Here is a 20,565-nt window from a genome sequence, read left to right as displayed (position 1 = left end):
AGTTGTGAGACAGATGGGGAGCCTTCCCAGACCTGAGTCCACTAGGACCTGACCACAGGTCCCTTCCTGATGGCCCCCAGGTGCTCTCCGGCCCCTAATGTCCTGTGGCCACTCCTCTGCCTTGGTAAAGTGTGGATTCCAGGAACCACAGTCTCTGATTTTCACAAAGGGAATCGGATCAGAGAAGCCAAGCATCTTCCCGAGGGCACCCAGCAGCCCGAGGAAGAGCTCAGGTTTGAACTCTCGCCGCTGGGAAAGCCATCCCTGTCCACCTTCCACCCAGCCGGGCCTCAGCCGCTGCTCTCCACTCTCCGCTTGAACAGGGGCAAGACTTGGCGGAAGCAGCGGGTGAGGGAGGAGCAGGGGGTGGGGGCGCTCCACCTGTCGCTCTGCCCAGCAGTGCTAGAAGGACGGGACGGCCCTCCCCCGCCCGCACCCCCGCCGTAGTTCCCATCCATTGTCATATCACACTGTCCCAGCACTGCTATATATAAAACTGTGCCGTGTGCCGGCTCCAGGATCGCGGTCTTCTCTGTCCTCACTGAGCAGAGGGCAAGAAGACACCGAGGACCCCTCTCCCTCGGGATCGGGATCTGCTCCCTAATTGGACACAGCTGCTTTTGTGAGTTATCTGTCTCCCAGAATTGGGGAATTGGGGTAGGAAGGGACACTTCAAGAAAGGGAGACCTTGGCTTTCCCTTGGGGAGTGATTGTGTGTGTGTGTGTGTGTGCTGCAACAGGGTCTAAAAGATTCATGCTTGTGAAAATGGGGAAGGGACTCAGAAACAGCCCCCCAAGTCTTCCGAGATGACTCCCCTGTGCTCTGAAAGCTGAAAACGTAAAAGACCGTTGGGCATCGGAGGTACCTCCAGAAATGGAGTCTTGGCAGTCATGGAGCGGCCATCGTAGGGACCCGGCTGAGCTGGGATGTCCCACTTGGAGCCGGCTGGCCGCACCTGCTGACCGCACAGCAGAGAGAGACCAAGCCCTGATCCCAAAACTCAGAGCCGGAAGGGATTCCGTCCGGTGCCTGGCAGCTAATGGAGGGCCGGCCAGGAAGGGAGAGGCCTCTGCTCATCAGGGCCGGGTCATCCTAGCCTCTAGGGAGCTGGGGAAGACACAGCATGTCCCAGCCCAGCCATCACAGTCCACCCGGGAAGGACGTCCCTGCTTTCACCACCAGGGCCGCTTCTCTGTCACCAGCTCTCAGCGGGCTTGGCCGCCAAATGTCTCAACTGAGGGCTTTTCTCTCCCTCCAGAGGATGGGAGGGGCTCTGTGGGGGTCTCTGCAGGAGAAGTGGGGTGCTGACCCTTCCCTGCAGGCCACGGGGAGCTATCGGAAGGGCACCTCTTGTGGTGGAAAAGGCAGCAGAGGCTGCAGACCCCTCCCTGTTTCATCCCACATATCAGTGCTTTAAAAAGCATCGCTGGCTCATCCGCGCCAGGGGGTTTGTTTGCCGAGGCCCCGAGGTCAGGGATGAGTGCCAGGCCAGCCACGGTGCTAATGAGGACACAGCAGCAGGGGCAGGGAGCCAACAGCCGTCGCCCAGGAACGTTAATCCTGCGCTGCTGGGGCCAGGACCACAGTGTCCCAGGAAGGCATGGGAGCCTCGCTCAGCCCAGCGTGGTATCCAGCAGCTGTCCTGGGCTGTGAGGAGGAGAGGGCAGAATGAGAGGGCGCGGCTGCTTCTTGGGATGTGGAGAGACTCTCTTCCACCCGGGGAAACAGAAGTGAAGCCAAAGAGGGTGACTGCCACTGACCCATCGCTGAGATTCTCAGCAGCAGCCGAAGGACCATCAAGGAAGGCCCCTGGTCATCGCTGTTCTGTAGCAATCTGCTGTCCTTCCTGGTGTGCTCGGCTGTAGACACCCAATGGGAGCAATCCATTAGCAGGAAGAAGAGTCTGCCCACTGAGAGGACCCTCAGCAGCCTGCAAACCCCACACCAGGCCCTTTCCAGCCAAGGGGTCTTGAAGGTTAGTGGGATCATCTTCCCTCCATCACAGAAAGGGTCCCCTGGGTGCTATGTCCACACCCAGGTCAGAAGACCATATCACACACACACACACACACACACACATGGAGTCACCCTGAGCAGGTGCCTCTGGAGAAGCTGAGGGCCATCTTCCCCCTTCTGTTCCCTTCTCCAGTTCAGGCAAGCACTACCATGGTAGAACCCTGCCACCAGGATGCCCACCACCAGGATGCCCACCTGGAGCATCATTCTGGGGAGTCCACAGTGTCCTCAGCTTGGTCTCCAAGGGGCTGTCAGAAACCCAGCAGTGACACTGAGGCCTGGTCTAAAACGAATTTAGAACCCAAACCCAAAGCCAGAGCCTGCCCTGGCCACCCACGCGCCCTGCTTACTCCCAGATTCCTGGTCAGTGCAGTCCAGAACCTGAGCTTCAAGGATACAAGAGAGGATTTGTACATTTGTGGTGCCCTAAGGAGAAAAAAGCCCAAGTGGCCCACTGTGTCCCAGCCTCAGCCAAAGCCTGACCTCGAGTAGACTCAGAGGACCAGGTTGGAAGGGGTGGGGTTGGGCACATCTGATGCCAATCATGCCCTGCAACCCATCACCCAGGCTTCCCCTTCCTCCTCAGTGCAAAGGGAGAAAGTTCTTGCCGACCTGGAGGCTTTTCAGAAGGGCATTTTTTTTCCTTTAGAAAAAAATCATGCTAATGTTGAATTCTTGTGTATTATTAAGTGCCAGGCATTCATCTAACTTTCGTGGCTGCCCTGGAAGGTTGGTAGGCCCATTTTACAGAAGGGGAAATCAAGTCATGAAACTGAGTCCAAGGTCACACACTGGAAGTTGAAATGAGGAATTGGGGATCATAGCACCATGGCCAGGGGCATCCTCACTTCGCAGGAGGAAGGGGAGGGGCTCTCTAGGACCGGAAACTAAGATCCTGGAAACACCCGCTTGTTCTGAGTTCTAGACATAGCATTGGGCATCACTGTGCTGTCCTCAGGCCTGGGAAGAGAAGGCCAGAGAATGGGAGGCGTGGCCCCCAGTGGCCTGCAAGGCAGGCAGGGACCTGATCCTTTGAGCAGAACCTGCCCCCTCAGCCAGGAGATCACACGGGGTGAGGGAGAAGTGGAAACTGAACTCTGAGCCTGAGCCCGTCTCTGTCCTGTCCCTCTCAGACCTCGCTTCTGTGTCTTCCCACTAGAGAGAGAACCCCTCACCCCAAACCATCCCAGAGACGTGGGGAGGGGTGCGCAGGAAGTGGGACAGGCCAGGACTGATGGAACCACTGTGTGTGCCTCGACCTTGCAGGTTGTCGATCTCGCAGCCATGACTTTGCCCCACAACCCTGGAGGTGGGGGGGAGCCCCAGAACCCCCAAGCCGTGCAGGTTCACAGGCTGGAGCACAGACGGGAGGAGGAACAGAAGGAGCAGCGGCAGCACAGCTTGCACATGGGCTCCTCGGTGCGCAGGCGGACCTTCCGCAGCAGGTGGGAGCGTGGGGAAGGGGCTGGGGGGGGGCCACGGCCTAGAGAGGGGCTCAGCCTGCCGGACAGCACCAACACAACCCTCATTTGGGGGAGCCCCCGTCCGACGACGTGCAGCAGCCATGAACCCCGTTTTCCCGGAGCAGCGAAGAAGAGCATCAGTTCAGCGCCGCCGACTACGCGCTGGCCGCCGCCCTGGCTCTGACGGCCTCCTCGGAGCTGACCTGGTGAGTCCGAGAGCTTCCCGGGGGGCCTGGCAGGGGCGGCCGGCCTGACCTGCTCCACGCCCCGGTGACCTGTCACGCAGGGAAGCCCGGCTGAGGCGCCAGACCTCGGCCGTGGAGCTGGAGGAGCGTGGGCAGAAGCGGGTGCGCTTCGCCAACGCCTGGGAGCGCGCCGAGGCCGGCTACCTGCGCACCCACCGGCTGCTGCGCCAGCGGCGGGACCGGAGGGCGCTGCGGCAGCGGGTGAGCCACCCAGCACGGCCCCTTGCCGGGCATCCAGGAAAGGGCCCCGGCCCTGAGTTCGAATCCCGGCTCCCCACCCTGGGGCTGTGTTACCGGGATGAGGGACTCCTGGAGGAGCGTGGTTTTCTCGTGGGTGACACAGATGTGGTCCTAACAACTCCCCGGTGGGAATTAAATGAGCCTGGGTCTGGGAGGTGACTTTCCCCATGCCTGCGACAAAACAAGGCCCTCAGGGAATCCATCCCAGCAAATACAGGGGTCTGAAGTCACTCCCCATCACCCCTCCCCGGGGCACACACGTTTCTCCACACTGACCCACTAGGACCCCGTGGTGGTGTGTGTGGGGGGGGTCACCATCATCTCTAGTTTACTGGTAGGGAAACTGAGGCCCTGCCTAGGTCCATCCTCCAGTAAGAGCAGAGTCAGGCCTTGACCCCAGCCCATGCCCTGCCCACCGGGCAGCACCACCTCTCAATGGGAATCTCACATGCGACCCCCTCTCCTGCCCCAGACAGAGGAGAAGATCCGGGAGGCCAAGGAGCTGCGGGAGCTGTGTGCTGGCCGGGGACCCTGGTTCTGGATCCCCCTCCGCTCCCACGCCGTCTGGGAGCACACCACGGTCCTGCTGACCTGCACCGTCCAGGGCTCGCCTCCGCCCCAGGTCACCTGGTGAGCGTCGGGGCCTGTGAGGTCTCCCCCGGGGGGCAAAGCCACAGACACAGACCCCGACTCTGCCCATCCCCAGACAGGACAGCTGCTGGGGAGCCTCGGGCCTCAGTTATTCTTAGCCACCGCCCCGCCAGTCCGGGGCTGGACATGCAGCCTCCACAGGGAGCCAGCCTTGTAAAAATATGATTCTGGTGGCAGACGAAGACAGCTGCTCTGAGCAGGGCATCTTCAGGGCCAGAGGATGGTGGCGAGAGGCAGGAGGGGGGAGGGCAGGTCCTAATGGGAGGGGGAGCTCAGACCACAGGTATGAGCCATGCAGGCCTCAGCTTCTCTCTGCTAGCCCAGGGTATGGTCTCAAGCACATATGTCAACCTTTCTGGGTCTGCCTCAGTTTCCTATTCTGTAGAGTGGGTTGAAGACCTTCCACTCCATTTGCAGGTGGTAAGGATTTACAACACAGAAGCCCTCAGAACCTGAAACAATCTGGGGAAACAGGAGAGGCCATTTCTGAGAGCAGAAGTAGGCTAGGCCAACTGGGGTGGGCAGGGTCCCTGGAACAGGAATGGTAGAGATGGGGTGCACCTGGCCATACCCCAGAAGGAGACACATTGCCCACACGGTAGAGCCACTGTTTCCTGAGTTCCTGGGGTCTAAGGCCCGTTGCCACTTTATACCTTTCTTTCAGTTGAGCCTCAGGGTTACTCATGCCGGGGGAATTGCTACCCCATTTCACAGATAAGACTAACAAGGCTCAGTGGAATGATACAACTTATCTAAGGTCACTCAGCAGTGTGAACCAGGATTCAGACTCAGGGCTTCTGCCTCCAAGCTCACAACTCTTTCCACGTGGCCTAGTGAGCCAGAGTGTGATCTTGAAGTCATTATTTCCTATAAAGGGCAAGGAGTGCTCAGGAGTGGGAAATAGGATGCACTTAGACCGAGACAGTAAGAAAGGCATATCAAGAGGGTCAGCCCCAAGGCTGGTTGTTATCAGGCGTGCTTATTCAAAGAAGTATGCTGGGCACTGTGCCTGGTGCTGAGGTCCCATGAGGACCAAGGCAGTCCCACATGCGAGTGGCTGATCCTAGCAGGAGGAAAGCTTTCAGCACGGCCCTGGGCTCTCTGGTCAGAGCCTCCACTCTTCCCCTCTCAGAAGGGGAACTGGTTTCCACTCCAGCCAAGGAGGCTGCTACCACACGGTGCTGAGCATTCTATAAGGAGGGAAGCCATGACCCAGTCCCCTCTAACCCCAGCGACGCAGGTGGCCCTTGGAGCTCCCAGAACTGGGAGGTAACTCTGTCGGCCACTCCAGGGGTCCTGGTGGGTCTGGGGTCAGCCTCCCAGGTGCCCACCCAGGCCCTGCAGAGACTCATCCACGGGGAAGATCATGCACACACAGGCAAGTGCATTGGCTCGGCGGTTACTGAGCACTTCCTGATGTGGAGGTCCTGCCAAGACTCGAACACACACCTCTAGCAAAGCAGCAGCCGCACCAAACTCTCACCTGGCACCCGGAGAGAGGACTCAGCTTGCTGAGGAGGCATGCAAGGCTGAGGGAGGCTTCACAGAAGATGGTCACAGATGGAGCCCAGCTTCTCTACTGGGGAAGCCTGCGGCAGGGCATTCAGGGCCCTCTGGCCCCTTTGAGGTACCAGGGGCCCAAGCTGGGGTACAGAGTGAAAAACAAAGGCAAAAAGTGCTGGAAGGTGAACTGGGCCATACTCGGATGCCTGCACTGTCGCTGCTAAGGAGCTCTGGGGACACAGAGCAAGGGAGAGTGGCAGCACCCAAGTCTGTTCCTCCAGGTTTGAGAACCAGGTGAGACTTCCACAGAGCACCCAGGAAACTGTTGCTGATGGTGTGTTAGAAACCCCAGGCCCCCAGGGCGCTGGCCAGCACCCAGACAAATCAAGGGCGCCCCACTCTGGCGTGTTTAGCCACAGAAAGGGGTCTTACCCAGGAATCCGACTGTTGCCAGTTGGAATCAGTCTCTCAAACCAGGCATGGAGGTGCACATCTATAATCCTGTGACCACACAGAGGGTCCCATGGAGCCTCTTTCCGGGCTCTCAGTGTCACACACAAAGGATTAGACCAGACACACAGAAAAGGAGCAAAAATGTGCTTTTATTGAAAAGGGAGAAAAATATGCTCTCTGCAGAGTGGGGGTGGCCCAATGAAAAGACTCACAGCGCCCCTGAGATTAGGAAGAGGGTTTTTTATTTCTGGCCACCTGCACGTCCTTTCCCATAATTCACTCTGCTATAGTTGCATCTGTGAGATATTATACTTCCTGACAAGAAGGTGATAAGTTTGTCCTCAGCCAAAGGTCACTTTCAGACACACTGACGTGTTTCTGTGCTGCACCCAAGTTGGAGATTCCCCAAGAACCGATCTATGTACTACTGCTTGAATTGTAACTACTTTTTGGGAATTAGACTGGCAGGTCTCTAGGTAGGACCCGGACCCTCAACGATTGATGGGGAGGTGGTTCTTAGCCTTGAGTGAAGTAAAGCATGCCCTGGCTGGTGCTAACTCCTGGTCCCAACCCTGGAGAGGCTGAAGCAGGAAGATCACAAGTTCAAGGCCAGCCGGGTTACATAGCAAGAACCTATCAAAGCCAGAAACAGAAAAAAAGAAAAAGAGAGGGAGGAAAGGAAGGAAGAAGGGAGGCAGGGCTGGCGTCTCTAGACAAGCACCCTTAAAAGTTGTCTAACATCAGAATATAGGTAGAAGAAAAAAAGACTTAGGTAAGTAATAAAGGTCTCACTATTTTATAACGTCTGCATTGCGTCAGGTTCTGGGTGTCCCCTTTAATGCTACTCTTACCAGGCGCCACCCAGCCTGGCCACACTGGGGAAACTGAGGCCCAGGCAGAGCAGGATGAGGCTGAGACTCCACCCTCCAGGCTGGACTGCAGCTGCCACCTCTTCCCTGGCTGGCCTCCCAATCAGGAATGTTGCGAACAGGTGGAGGGTGGGGGCCTGGCCCTGGTCCCCACAACCCAGAGAGCTGGAAAAATTGGTTCCCAGATTAGGCACTGCCCTCCCATGGAGACTATGTGGGCCCCTACTCAGAGAGGTTGCAGGATGGGGCTGTGTGTGAGGGTGGCTGTGTTTGGTCACCGTGGAGACAAACAGGACTCAGGGCCGGCAGCCAGGAAGGCCGTGCCCTGAGGCTGAGGCGCAGAGCACAGAAGGAGCCACCCCTGGATGGCACAGAGGAGGGAGCAGCACTAAGACAAAGCTGACCTTGGTCTGAGAGTCTCCGCATCCTTCCTGCTGGGCGCCGCACCGCCCGCCATAGGCACTGTGTCTCCACAGGTACAAGGGCGATGTGCCCATCGATCCCCGCCTCTTTCCTGCTGGCAAGTACCACATCACCAACAACTACGGGCTGCTGGCCCTGGAGATCAGGAGGTGAGACCTTGAATCCAGAGACCAGCGACTGCAGGCCCCGGCACCACTGGGGTCTCCCCTCACCCCAGGTTTGCCCTGTCTGCAGAAGAATGTGCAGTGCGTGTTACAGTACTGATTCCCAGTGGACATCCCCCAGCTGCCCCAGAGATTCGGATTCTGTAGTTGGAGCACAGCCTGGGAGCTGGTATTTCACACACATGCGCACACACGCACGTGTACACACGCACATGCCCCATGTGATGCCATTGCTCTGGAACACTTGATAAGAAATTCAGACCCAGGTTAGCAGGGAGCAACGTACTGACTAGGTGTACAGACAAGAGAAAACACGCCCATGTGTCGCATGCATACCCAGTCACACCCAGTCGGGAAAGGTGAGTGGCCTTTCGGGAGACATGCACCTTGAGCAGATTCCAAAGGAGAGGTAGGTGCGGGGAGGGAGGCTGCATTGGAACAGTCAAGTCCTGTCCTCTCCGGAAATTTGTCTGAGCGGCCCCATACTGAGTTCTTCCCAGGGCCAAACCCCCGGCTAGGTGAACACACACAAGATCTATGATGCCTGTTGCTGTTACTAGAGGGGAGCCTGGTCACCCCCATGTTAGAAACAGGCTCTGAAAGCCAAGGGTCTCATTAAGCTAATGCAGAGCCTGTTTGTGGGTCTGGGTTCCTTCCAGCACCCCAGCACCCCTTCCTTAGCCAACCTGAGCCTCTGAGACACAAAGGCAAGCAGAACGTGGATCCTTCCCTCCAGAAGCAGCTTGCCACACAACGCTACTGTAGGGAGGCGTCTGCGGGCTGCAGGGCCAGGGTCAGGGAGCAACCAGCTCCACCACAGGGCCCCTGGGTTTGCTGATGGAACCACATGCACAGAATGCCTGTCCTTTTGGCACTGAGGTTCCCTTAGATGGAGCCAGGCCACATTCCCACTGGGAACATGGCAGGGTTGGCCCAGCTGATGGTGAGATGCAGGCCAGAGACTGACAACTCCTGGCATGCGGCCCGGCCCTGGCACAGGCTGGCAGTATGCCTTGGCATGTCTGTGTGAAAGGAGCAGGGCCTGCCCTGAGAGTCTGACTTGGACACATCACTAGGGCATGAGGCCATGCCTGGGGAGGGCTTGTCACCGGGAGGCCATGTTGGATTCTATTTGCTGTGTGACTGCACACGTGGCTTTACCTCTCTGACCCTCCAAAGTCAGTAATGAGCATACAGTGTGGCACAGGATAATTTCAAAGCACTTTTCCCTGTCACGCCCTGTCACGCCAGCGTTTCCCATGGGGCCTGCCTTTCCCATGGGGCTACCTTTCCCATGGGGCCTGCCTTTCCCAGGGGGCCTGCCTTTCCCAGGGGGCCTGCCTTTCCCATGGAGCCCTGCAGTTCAGAGGGGCTTCACCCTCGCCTCTTTGCAGATGCACCATGGAGGACTCGGCCACCTACACAGTGAAGGTGAAGAACGCTTACGGTCAGGCCTCCTCCTTCGCCAAAGTCCTTGTCCGCAGTAAGTCTGCCCATTCCCACCAGGCCAGGCCAGGCCAGGCCTTAGCAAACCCAACCCAAGCAGATGGAGACGTGGCCATGCAGTTAGATCCAGGGCCCAGGGCTGCTGAGCTGGGGTGGGGGCGGGAGAGCCAGAGAGGCTCACTATGGGCCTCTGGAGCTGACAGCTTCCTCCATCCAACTGGCCTGGGCAGCAGAGACCAGTGTGGGTGGCTGATGATGTGAGGCTTGTGAGGCAGGAACCTCTGCCTCAGAGGTAGGGGTGAAGAGGCACCAGGAAAAGGAAGAGGAAGGGGATTGATCTTTTCTGACAGCCTCCGGGTCCATGCTGAGTTAGTCTGGACCTTGGCTGTGTCTGAGGTCATCACTGGCCTTGATGGCATTTTTGTGTCACCAGGGTGAGTGAATTAGAAAAAGGGACCCTCTCCTCCAAGTGGACGCCCTCTCCTGCTGGGCCTCGTGATTTAACAAGTGCAAAACAGTCTAGGTTCAGCCCCTACCTGCTCTCGCTGGGGAACCCTTGTGCAGAGCACACCTTGCACAGCTGATCAAGATGACCCCGCCGGTCTGTGTCCAAAGAGCCTGCTTGTCCTCCCCACCCCCGCCAAGTCAGATGTGGCGCCAGATCCAGCCAAAGACCTCTGCAAGGATAGTCTGGCCCTGCCAAGGGCACAGGGGCAAAGGCCAAGCCCTGCCACCTCCCCACTTCCCCCCACTGTCCCTCTGGCTTCTAGTGTGAATCTCCCAGTTGGACATGGATAGTGCAGCACAGACACCCAGGTGTCAGCCAGAGCTGAGACCCCTCCCGCCTCTGCCCTGGCTGGCTGTGTGGCCAATCCTTCCTCTACTCCCACGGCCTCCCTCAGAGGCTCGTGCTGATTAAATGAGATGCACAGATTCAGCTAAGCACACAGGAAGCGCTCAGGAAAGGATAAGGCCGCGTCCCTCCCTATGACCTGACCAGAACACTGTCTGGGGGTGCAATCCTGGTCCCAGTGCTGTGCCTGGCCCTTAGGGCCCCTGGGAAGCACGGGCACGCACACACACACACACACACACACACACACACACACACCCCTACACACCTACACAAACCCCCAGGGCAGCTGTCCTGGGCAGCAGACAGGCTGGAGCCCAGCCCCACTTGTCATAGACCTTGTTAAACTGTCCTTTGCTGTTCTCCCCACCCTAGGCCCTGTTCCCCAAATAGCTGTTGGGAGGCCTCTGCCAGGTGGCCTCTGAACGGGAACTCGAGCTGCTCCATAGGCAGTGCCGAGAGCCAAGCTCTGTCACTCACCCTGCCCCTCACCTCAGCCCGGTCTCTGTTGTCCCTCCGCCCATCAAACCCAGGGACACCAGTCACACTCCGCCAAGCCCCTGCTGAGGGCGCCCACTGGTCACCCTCCCCCCTGCTCCCATCCACGTGGTAACTTCAGGCCGAGTGAAGCCCCAGCTGGGAAGCAGGAGCCCTGGGTCCTACTGCTGCCTCCCACTGGCTCCCTGTGGGACCGAGGTGACCTCCTTAGGGGCTCCCCCAGGAAGGGGCTTTCTGGGGACCATGGTCACAGCGTAGCTTCAGACTCCTGAGGCAGGGGAGCTGCAAGGAGCCAAGGAGCGTGCCTGCAGCACACAGTACAAGCACCGCGGGAGCAATCTCATCCCTGAGGGGTCCTCTGGGCAGCTGCACCTGTGCTGATCCACCAGAAACCCCGGTCTCCAGCCAGGCCCCACCTCTGCGCAGTGTGAGATACCAGGAGCCAGCAAGGGTGGAGAAGGAAAGCCCACATGAATCGAGCACCTGCTGCAGGCCAGGTTCTGGTTGAGGGCTTTATTTGCATACTTTATTCATTCATAACCAAATTAGGTAGGAATTAATGTCCCCATTTTACAGACAAAGAAACTGAGGTACAGACAGGTAAAAGCAGGAGCTACTGACAGACTAGGACTGCCAAGGCCCATGCCCTCCACGTATGGTAGGAAATGTAGAGTCTGAACCCTCCCCAAGTCTGTTTTTGTGTGTGTGTGTGTATTTCCAGCTTACCTGGGGAAGGAGGCTGGCTTCGATTCAGAGATCTTTAAAAGTAAGTGGACCAGGGAGGGCTGGAGCTTCATGGGGCATCTGGGACTCCTTGTTCAGGATTTGGCCTCACATAGTGCTTTTCAGAATAGAGCCACCCTTGCCCACAAAGGGCTGTCCCCGAGGGATGACACTCACTAGCTGTTAATACTGTAGCCTGGCTTCTGAGACTGATGGCAGAGCTGCCCCCAGCCCGTGAGCCGTCCCCTGACCAAAACTAGGCTAGAAGGGCAGAAGACGATGGAAAACATGGCTTTGGGGTGTTTGCTGTTCTTGCTTACCTGACCCCATCTAGACAAGCCTCATCCATTTCACCCCCAGAGCCAGCCCCCTTTCTTGTCGACACCACCCCTGAAATCCTCCTGACCCTGAGGAAGAGGATGCCAGGCGGGTCCTCACTCCCATCTAGACCCCTGGCATCTCAGAAAGCTCCTGCCGTTGATTTCTGTCCCAACCCCAGGAGCGATGTTTGGCCCCAGCGTGGATTTCACATCGGTGCTGCGGCCCGTCTTTGCCCGTGAGAAGGAGCCTTTCTCCCTGTCCTGCCTCTTTTCTGACGATGTGTCAGACGCCGAACAGAACATCCAGTGGTTCCGAGACGGTGAGGATCCTGGTCCTGGCCCTCAGTGGCAAACCCCCACTCCCACCCTGAAGCTCAGCTGAGAGCCAGAGGGTCCAGAAGGCAGGAGGACGGGAGCCCTGGGTCCATCCCTAACCCTGGGACCTGCATGGGACTCAGTACTGGGCCAACACTGGTTGCCTTGTTTGTGCTAAAGATCCAGAGGTGGGCAGCAGCACGGCCAGGTGTGGTCACCAAGCATCTGCAGGATGCCAGCCCCTGTGCTGGGACCTGGGCAGTGGGTGGGCAGATCACATGCTCTGGAGCTGCCTGTGTCTTCAGGGTAGAAGGAAGCCATCAGCAGGGTTGTAGCTGCCGCCTTGAGTCCTGCCTGTGGATGTGAGGTCCGGTGTTGGCGGGGTCCTCTGCCTGCATTGTCACCACTCTAGCAGGGGACCTGAGGCCAAGGCGAGGGGTCGGGAGAGTCCCTTAGATGCTCAGAGCAGGCTGTGCGGCCTGCGGAGGGCTTTTGGAATCAGTGTGCGGGCACTTTCTGGGGATGTCGTGGAGCAGCTTGAACAGACTGCTGGGCTGTGGCAGGAACAGACAGCCCCAAGAGGGGAGAAAAAGACAGCCAGGGCTCCTGCCCCTCTGTGGGACAGGTCTGCACACCCCAGCTCTGAGCCCAGGAGTTGCACCTACAGGAGGTGGGAGGTGGGGAGGAGAGGACTTAGGAACCCAAGAAATGCCTGCTACAAGAGGTTTCTGCAAACCTGCAGATCTTACAGAGTAGAGGTGTGAGAGGAGCCCCTGTCTGCGACAGAGAAGAGATGGCTCACCGAGGTGGCTGGGCAGTGGCCTTTTCAAGTCCCCATCGGTTCTTGTCACTGAACTCCAGCCCCTCAACCAGCAGTCTGCCCTCCTCTCTGAGAGGCCCCAGCGCTGTCTATTAGATGTGGACCCTTTACTGATCTCCCACCTCCGACAACCCCCATATCCCCCACTAAACTCACAGCTCCCACCCACTGAGCTCCCCTCACTCTCAATAAGCCCATTCTTTGAGCCTGCAGCCCCACACAGGACCCAATCTCTCTTCTCATGGAACCTCAATTTCTCGTCTTCCCAAACATTTCCCTAAACCTTCACTGTCTGCTTGATCCCCAAGCCTGCCCTATCTCCAGCTTTTCACAGAGGAGAGTTGGGGAGTTACCTTGGAAGAGCCCAAAAATCCCCACACTGAGCTAACCCTCAGGCCGCAGCTACAGCAGCCCTCTCTTCCTCTTCCCAGCCAGGGCTCCAGAACCCCAGAGTCCCCCAGAGGGGAGGCCAGGATCCCCCTCTCCAAGCTCACAGTGGAACCCTGTTATCCTCCACAGGCAGGGCCCTGAGATCCTCAAGACGCTGGCAAATCCTCTACGCGGACCGCCAGGCTTCCCTGAAAGTGACCTGTGCCTACAAGGAGGATGAGGGGCTGTACAGCATCCGGGTGCCTTCAGCGACGGGGCCCCGCGAGCAGAGCGCCTATGTGTTTGTGAGAGGTGAGGAGTGGTGGGAGGGGCCGCCAGGGCACAGCGACCAGGGCTCTGTAGTTGACTTCTGGGGGACCTCAGCCAGGCCCCCTGAACCCTTGGCATCTCTGTCTCTCTACTCTAAATGGAGGTGTTGGGCTAGAGCCTTTCTAGGAACCCCTGTAGCAACCTCACCTAAAGGACACAGCCCTGGAGGCTGACTAGGGCTAGATGCCTCTGGTCACTAGGTGGGGTTCATGTCACCAAGCCACTTCACTGGCTGGGTGACCTTAAGCATGTCACTCACCTCTGAAACTCAGCTTCTCCATCTCCAAAGTGAAGGGTGCTTTGAGACTCAGATTGATTCTACTGATTGTCAGGTGCTTGTGGAAAGTGGGCCTCTGGAAAATGGCACTGTCACCCCTTCCCGGAGATGTGGCTGTGGGGGTGGGGTATCCAGAGGCTATTTTTCAGGCCCTGGTCCTCAAGGTCAAAACTGAGCCCCAGAAGGTCTTAGGAGAAGCAGCTGTTGGGCAGCAGGGAGAGTGGGAGGAGCTGGTCACCGAAAGGCCACTGACTGAAGAGACCACCCACACATGCCGGCTTCAGATGCTGCAGCTGAGACACCGGGGGCCCCAGGCTCCCCGCTGAATGTCCGGTGCCTGGAAGTGAACAGAGACTGCCTCATCCTGACCTGGGCCCCGCCCAGCGATACCCGGGGCAACCCCATCACCGGCTACGCCATCGAGCTGTGAGTCATCCTCTGCAGTGGCTGGGCCCCCGGGTGGATTCTGTCCAACTGCAGGAAAGAGGTGCCCCCATCTGGCCTTACCTCCTGTGTAAAGGAGAGTGGGACTCCCTTCAGATGAGGGCCTTCGGGGGACAATCTTACCCAAAGTCACATAGCAATGGAGGCAGGACCAACCTAAAAGGCACACCCGCTGTCCAGCTCCTGAGGACAATGATACTGACAAGCCACAGAGAGCCAGGCCTGGAGGGTCATCCCTACGGCAGTGATGGCTGTTTGTTATCCTTGTAAACTCTGAAAGGTGGCTGTCACTGGCTTAGGAGGCATCAAGTCCTCCCACTCTGGCAGCAGATGCCCACTTAGGAAGGAAGAGCCGCAATTCCTGAGGCCACTGAGAGGATGAGATAATGGGGACAGAGGGCACAGCCCCGCAGGCAGAACTCCATGAGAGGCACAGACCATTCGATCAGCATGATGCAGACAAATGGAGGAGGCCTCCCGGGGCAGGCGGTCCCAGGCAATCAGTGGCACCTACAGAAGCTCAACCAGGGACGTGCGGGACATAGGCAGGGACTGGACACCAGGGCCTGTCCCCCACAGGTGCCAGGGCGACTCTGAGGAGTGGGTGCCTTGCCATGAGGCCCCTGGGAGCACCTGCCGGTGCCCAATCCAAGGCCTCCTCGAAGGCCAGAGCTACCGATTCCGTGTGAGAGCCATCAGCAAGGCAGGCAGCAGCCTCCCCTCCAAGGCCTCAGAAGTAGTTGTCATGGGCCCCCGCGATGCCGTCCACAGGAAGACAGGTGAGTACGGAGGCCCTGAAGGGACATTGTAGAGTATCAAGCAGGTCTTATGCGAGGAGACAGGTGACACAGCTCAGCCCTCAGAAGTCCTAGTCTGATGGAGGAGAGCCAGTCCTAGCCTTAGCCGGAGGTGGAAGGCTCAGCCAGTCTGATGTCCACTGGAGGCGCCAGTCTGAAGGAGGACCACAGCACCTTCTTCAGATGCCTCCAGTCTGGTGCAGGAGGGAGCCCCATCCTCGGGAGCCCCAGTCCAGGGGAAATGTGGAGACGCCTTTCTCTCAGCCTTAAGGGTCACCCTGACTTAGGTTTGCCATTGGCTCCATTGTGCTCACACACATCGCTCCTCCTCTCTGCCCCCACCTGCCCCATGGAGGAGCAGGTCTCTGAGGTTGAACACAGCAGAGCTCTACTTGGGACTCCTGAGAAAGCTCAACCCAGAGAGCACCTGCCTGAGGTCACACAATGAGAACCACCAGGCAGGATTCAGGGACAAGGTGGAGCAGGCCCTGGCTCACCTTGACTGAGTACCCACATCCTCCATCCTCCTCCCTAGAGATCCCTTTTGACCTGGGCAGCAAGATCACCATCAGCATGGACGACTTTGAAGGTAGGCCTGACTCTGCCCAGCACTGTGCCTCTGGCCAGCTCCTGGACATTTCTGGAAACTGGGGCACCATCAGGCAAAACCTGAACGCTATCCACATTCAGGATACAGGGATGTGAGGGTAGGAGGGTCTAGTTGGAGGCGGCCTGGGTACTGGGGTCACTGTGGCCATTTGGCAGCAGTGCTGGTGGAAGAGGTGGCCTATGGGGACTCCCTGGGCAGGGCATCAGGAGACCAGGGTTCTGGTCTGACTCTGTGGGATGACCTGGACCTCCAGGCCCCAGCTCCCTCCTCTGTGGAATGAGAAGCTGAGATTAGGGGCTCACCATCTCTGCCCCGGATGATTCTAGATGCCGTGACCATCCCCTTGCCCCCGACCAATGTCCATGCCAGCGAGATCCGGGAGGCCTACGTGATTCTGAGCTGGGAAGAACCAAGGCCCCGAGGCAAAGCCCCACTGACCTATGCCCTGGAGAAGGTAGGAGACCCCAAGGACCAGCCCAGGACAGCCTGAGAACAGACACACTATGGGGCCCAGCTGCGGGAAAGTGCAGGCAGCTGAGAAACCCCAGGCAGGGTGCCTGGGGGCCTTGAGGGAAGAGAAGAGAAATCCTGCCTGCAAGACAGTTACTTGTGCTGCAGTTCTTGAGGTTGTTCATGAAATACACAAAGTTAAGAGGCACAGACAGCAATAACAACAGTAAGACACCATCTCCTGACGGCTTCCCTGTCCCAAGTGGATGATGTCGGGTCAGACGTGTCAAACACCTGCTCTCAACCAGGCCATGATGGGAGGGGAGGGTGCCCACCAGCTAGGGGTACGGGGACCACCCTGCAGGAGAAGGAAGGCCCCACTGGGCACAGGGGACACCATGAAGGAGCTGGGGCTGCCCCTGTGGACTGGGTTCAGTGCAGGGGAGGCAGCATGGAAAGAAGACAGTGCCAGTGCAGTTCAACCCAGGCTTCTATGGGGCCTCCCAAGCTAGCTCCCTGCCTTCTCTGAGCCCCGGTTTCCTCCGTCCCAGAACAGACCACCTGACCAAAGAGGGAAAAACAAGGAACAGCACACAGTCAGGGCCAGAATCTGGGGCTGTCCATGCTTCCCAAGATGTGTTCTTGATCTTCATGGCCTGGGTTTCTCTGAATCGCTGTGCCCACCGTGGTGCCTGGCCCAAAATAGGTGGCCATCAAGGTTTACTGGATAAATTTAAAATGTCCAGGGAGGAATCTCTAGCTCTTTTCATCCAAATGGACCACTCTTCTCACAGTCACAGGAAACGGACCCTAATTTTCCAGCGCAGGAAGCCATAGATGATTGTGGATTTTTTTCTGTGAGTGGAGGGGGTGATAGTGACCACCTTGGTGCCGGACTTTCTGGATTCAACCCCTAGCTCCGCTACTCCAAGCTGTGTGACCATGGGCAACTTATTTAGTCTCCTGGGGGCCTCCATTTCTGATCCATCCCACAGATCAGTCCGTGGGCCTCGCCTGGAGAAGGGACGGGGATGAAGAGCTGGGCAAGAGAAAAGAGAGATGGAGACAAGGCGGGATTCCATTCAAGTCTCGTTTATTCTTAAAATGGCTACAACTTATATAGGGTGGAGGCGGGCCAATGGGGCAGGAAGAGGGCACGGAGTGTTATCTGATAGGTCATCGTCACATCCGGATATATGATATAAGCAGGAGGGGATCATGGGGGATGTAGGCTGAAGCGGGAAGTTGCTCACATCATGCACACTATAGGCAAGGGGAGGATCATGGGAAATGTAGGCTGACACACAAAATGCCCTCAGGTGGGAGGGGCAGGGCAGCAGCAGCCATTCTGAGCCGCTCCCTACACATTTCAATGTTAATAATAGTCACAAACATCTGATGGGTTAATGTAAGGATCAAATTAAGGTACACAAAGCCAGAACAGAGCCCGTGTCCAGTGAGTACTGAGCACCGCCCACCATGTTTATGGTGATCTCTTAGCTTCCCTGGGTTTCAGGCCACTGCCAGCCAGGTGGGCCAAGAGAGCAGAGATGGGGGTTTGGCGTTCCTGGGCCCTGCCCCTCAAGTCCAAACTCACTGGGAATGGTCTCTGGATGCCTCTTCAATCACTTGAGGTCTCCCACATCTGCTCAGAGACTCAGGAGGACAGGTGGTCACCTTGGGTCCCTCAGGATGATGGCACTTTTTAGATCCTTCAGGATGGATGACTGCATTTTGCACCCCTGGTGCCATAGCAGGCAAACAGGTTTGGAAACAGCCACACCTGGGTTTCAGGGCCCTCTCCAGCAGGTGTTCAACGTGAGACTTCTGGGCAAGTTACCCAACTGTCTCTAAACTGCATGTCTCATGGGTAGGGAAATCAACACCTAGTACACAGGGTTATGGTGAGAATTCACCCATTCATTCATCCCCTGTGCCAGTGCCTGTTTGGGCCTGGGCATGTGGCAAGTTGGGGAGGCAACAAGAAAGTGAGCGGCACAGGAAGCAAGTCAGCTCATTAGCTAGCAGCTGGCACTGAGGACAGAGATGCAAAACACGGGGGCTGCTGCTGCACTTAGATGTGGTGGCCAGGGAGCCTTGTGCAGAAACCCAGGAGGGACCGGGGACCTGATCCGTCAGTGCATGGCAGGGAGGCACAGGGCTGTGATGAGCAGACACAGAGGAATGGACTCTGGCCAGACAAGTAGCCCAGGTCATGGGGAAGTGCTTCCTCCAGGAGAGATGAAGAGTTTAAGAGACTTCTGAGCAGACAGGGCCTCTGGCAGCCCCTTAAGAAAACACTGAAAGGAACTAAAGGTAGGAAGACTCAATTCAAGCCACAGATAAGTCTGGGTTGGTTAATGGACAGGGTAGGAAGCATGAAGGGTTAAGGCATGTTGGACTCTGTATACATTTTCTTTTTTTTTTTTCCTCCATTTCCCAATACTAGGAATTGAATCTAGGGCCTTTGCACTAAGCTGTATCATCAGCCCTTTTTTATTTTTTAATTTTGAGACAAGATCTCAGTAAGTTATCCAGGGCTAGAACTCACAATCCTTCTACCTCAACCTCCCAAACTACTGGGATTATAGGCAGGTGCCACCATGTCCAGCTTGGACACATTTCAAAGGTGGCACAAACTGGATCTGTCGATGGCAGTGTATTTATGGCAGGAGGGTAAGAGCTGCAAGGTCCCTGGTCTGGGCCTGGGGAAGTGTGGTGCACGAGCACGTGGTGGCAGCACAGATGTGAGGAATCCCAGGGCTGAGTGCTAGACATGCACCCACCCCTCATCCCAGGTGAGGAACTCAGGAGAAAGAAAGGAAGCAGGTGGGCCAGGGCCTGGGGCAGCCTGTCTTGGAGGAGATCATGAGGGCAGTGTGGTGAGCGGTTCACCCAGCAGTAGCTTAGCTGATGCCAGTTCTTCTCTCCCTCCAGTCGGTCATAGGGAGTGGCACCTGGGAGACGATCAGCTCAGAAACCCCGGTGAAGTCTCCAAGGTTTGCCCTCCTGAACCTGGAGAAAGGGAAGTCATACGTCTTCAGAGTGCGGGCCATGAACCAATACGGCATAAGCGACCCCTCAGAGCCCAGTGAACCCATCGCCCTGAGAGGCAAGAAAGGTACTGCATGATGTAGCCGGAGGGGTATGAAGCCCAGGAGGAATAACAGGAGAGGAAAAAAGTGGGATAGGCCAAGAAAAAATTAGAAGAACCTCGCATTTGTACCAAAAGGAAGACGGGGATCCAACAAATGATGTATAAGGAATTTGAAATGCAAAGAAAGAACTAAAAAAAGTTTGAACCTGCCTTCCAAGCATCCACCCATCCAACCAACTATTCATCCAATCATCATCCATCCACCCGTCCATCCATCTGTTCATCTACCAACCATCTGTCCATTTATCCAACCACTCTTCCATCCACACATCCACCCATCCACACATCCACCCATCCAACCATCCAACCAGCCATCCATCTATCTGTTGACAAGTCATGGCAACCCCAAATCAAGTAGCTTAGTATCTAGGAACTATGAAAACCGACAGAGAAATTTCAAGAAAGGAAAATCAAGTTTGCTTGAGGGTAAAGGTAAGGACTGATAAGGACTGTCAGAATTGTCACTTCTGAGAGAGACTGTAGAACTCAAGGAGGGAGGGCTTTGGTGCTTGAGTAAAGAAACAGAGATGCTCAGCAGTTACGGAAGAGAGGACTTTTAAATAGGAAAGTCCTAGATGCACTTTCAGGCCTGGGAAATTGAACCCTAGTCCCCTGCGCAAAGCTGAAATCCATATGATGTCCTGGATTGCTGTGGGCCTCCTCTCTGCCTCTCCCCAAAACCTCTCCTCCAGCCTGTCAGGGTCTTAACTTGGCCTCTCTTTCCTATGCTTCTGTTTCTCAGCCACTCTCCCTCCTCCGGCTCAAGTTCAAGCTTTCCGAGACACACAGACCTCTGTGTCCCTGACCTGGGATCCTGTGGACGGTGGCGCCGAGCTCTTGGGATATTACATCTACTCTCGGGAGGCAGGATCATCTGAATGGCAGACAGTCAACAACAAACCCATCCAGGGCAGCAGGTGAACCTGTCCTGCCCCATCCACAGCAGGCACCCAGCCCACTGTGTCACAGCTGTATGGGCCACCGTTAGGACAGTTAGGATGATTGCTTTTATCATCATTTTACAGAGGGAGGAACTGAGGCACAGAGAGGTTAAGCATCTTGCCAAAACTCCCATGGCTAGGAAGAGCAAGAACAGGGACCTGCCCAGATGGACTCTTTTGGCACACA

General features: G+C 56.9%; 1 protein-coding gene across 2 annotated transcripts in view; it reads left to right on the top strand.

The window, feature by feature from the left end:
* The first annotated feature begins 453 nt into the window (after positions 1-453).
* Positions 454-20,565, top strand: part of Myom3 (myomesin 3) — a 42,142-nt gene continuing 22,030 nt past the window's right edge. Inside the window, exons 1-17 of one of the 2 annotated variants that reach the window (XM_003471128.4) lie at positions 454-622; positions 1,892-1,976; positions 3,284-3,462; positions 3,606-3,686; positions 3,767-3,926; positions 4,438-4,595; positions 7,918-8,013; positions 9,423-9,511; positions 11,547-11,591; positions 12,048-12,188; positions 13,523-13,684; positions 14,264-14,405; positions 15,003-15,202; positions 15,756-15,809; positions 16,157-16,284; positions 19,218-19,401; positions 20,180-20,354. In XM_003471128.4, coding sequence (XP_003471176.1) covers positions 3,302-3,462; positions 3,606-3,686; positions 3,767-3,926; positions 4,438-4,595; positions 7,918-8,013; positions 9,423-9,511; positions 11,547-11,591; positions 12,048-12,188; positions 13,523-13,684; positions 14,264-14,405; positions 15,003-15,202; positions 15,756-15,809; positions 16,157-16,284; positions 19,218-19,401; positions 20,180-20,354 — 1,976 coding nt within the window. In that variant the 5' untranslated portion in view covers positions 454-622; positions 1,892-1,976; positions 3,284-3,301. The remainder of the gene's footprint in view (positions 623-1,891; positions 1,977-3,283; positions 3,463-3,605; positions 3,687-3,766; positions 3,927-4,437; positions 4,596-7,917; positions 8,014-9,422; positions 9,512-11,546; positions 11,592-12,047; positions 12,189-13,522; positions 13,685-14,263; positions 14,406-15,002; positions 15,203-15,755; positions 15,810-16,156; positions 16,285-19,217; positions 19,402-20,179; positions 20,355-20,565) is intronic. The other variant, XM_023565699.2, reaches the window with a different exon arrangement.

Source organism: Cavia porcellus, unplaced genomic scaffold, assembly GCF_034190915.1.
Source record: "Cavia porcellus strain 051 isolate PalLab524CR breed Dunkin Hartley unplaced genomic scaffold, mCavPor4.1 scaffold_25, whole genome shotgun sequence".
Taxonomy (NCBI): domain Eukaryota; kingdom Metazoa; phylum Chordata; class Mammalia; order Rodentia; family Caviidae; genus Cavia; species Cavia porcellus.
Note: the sequence above shows the minus strand (reverse complement) of the source record. Positions and strands in the feature narration are given on the sequence as shown.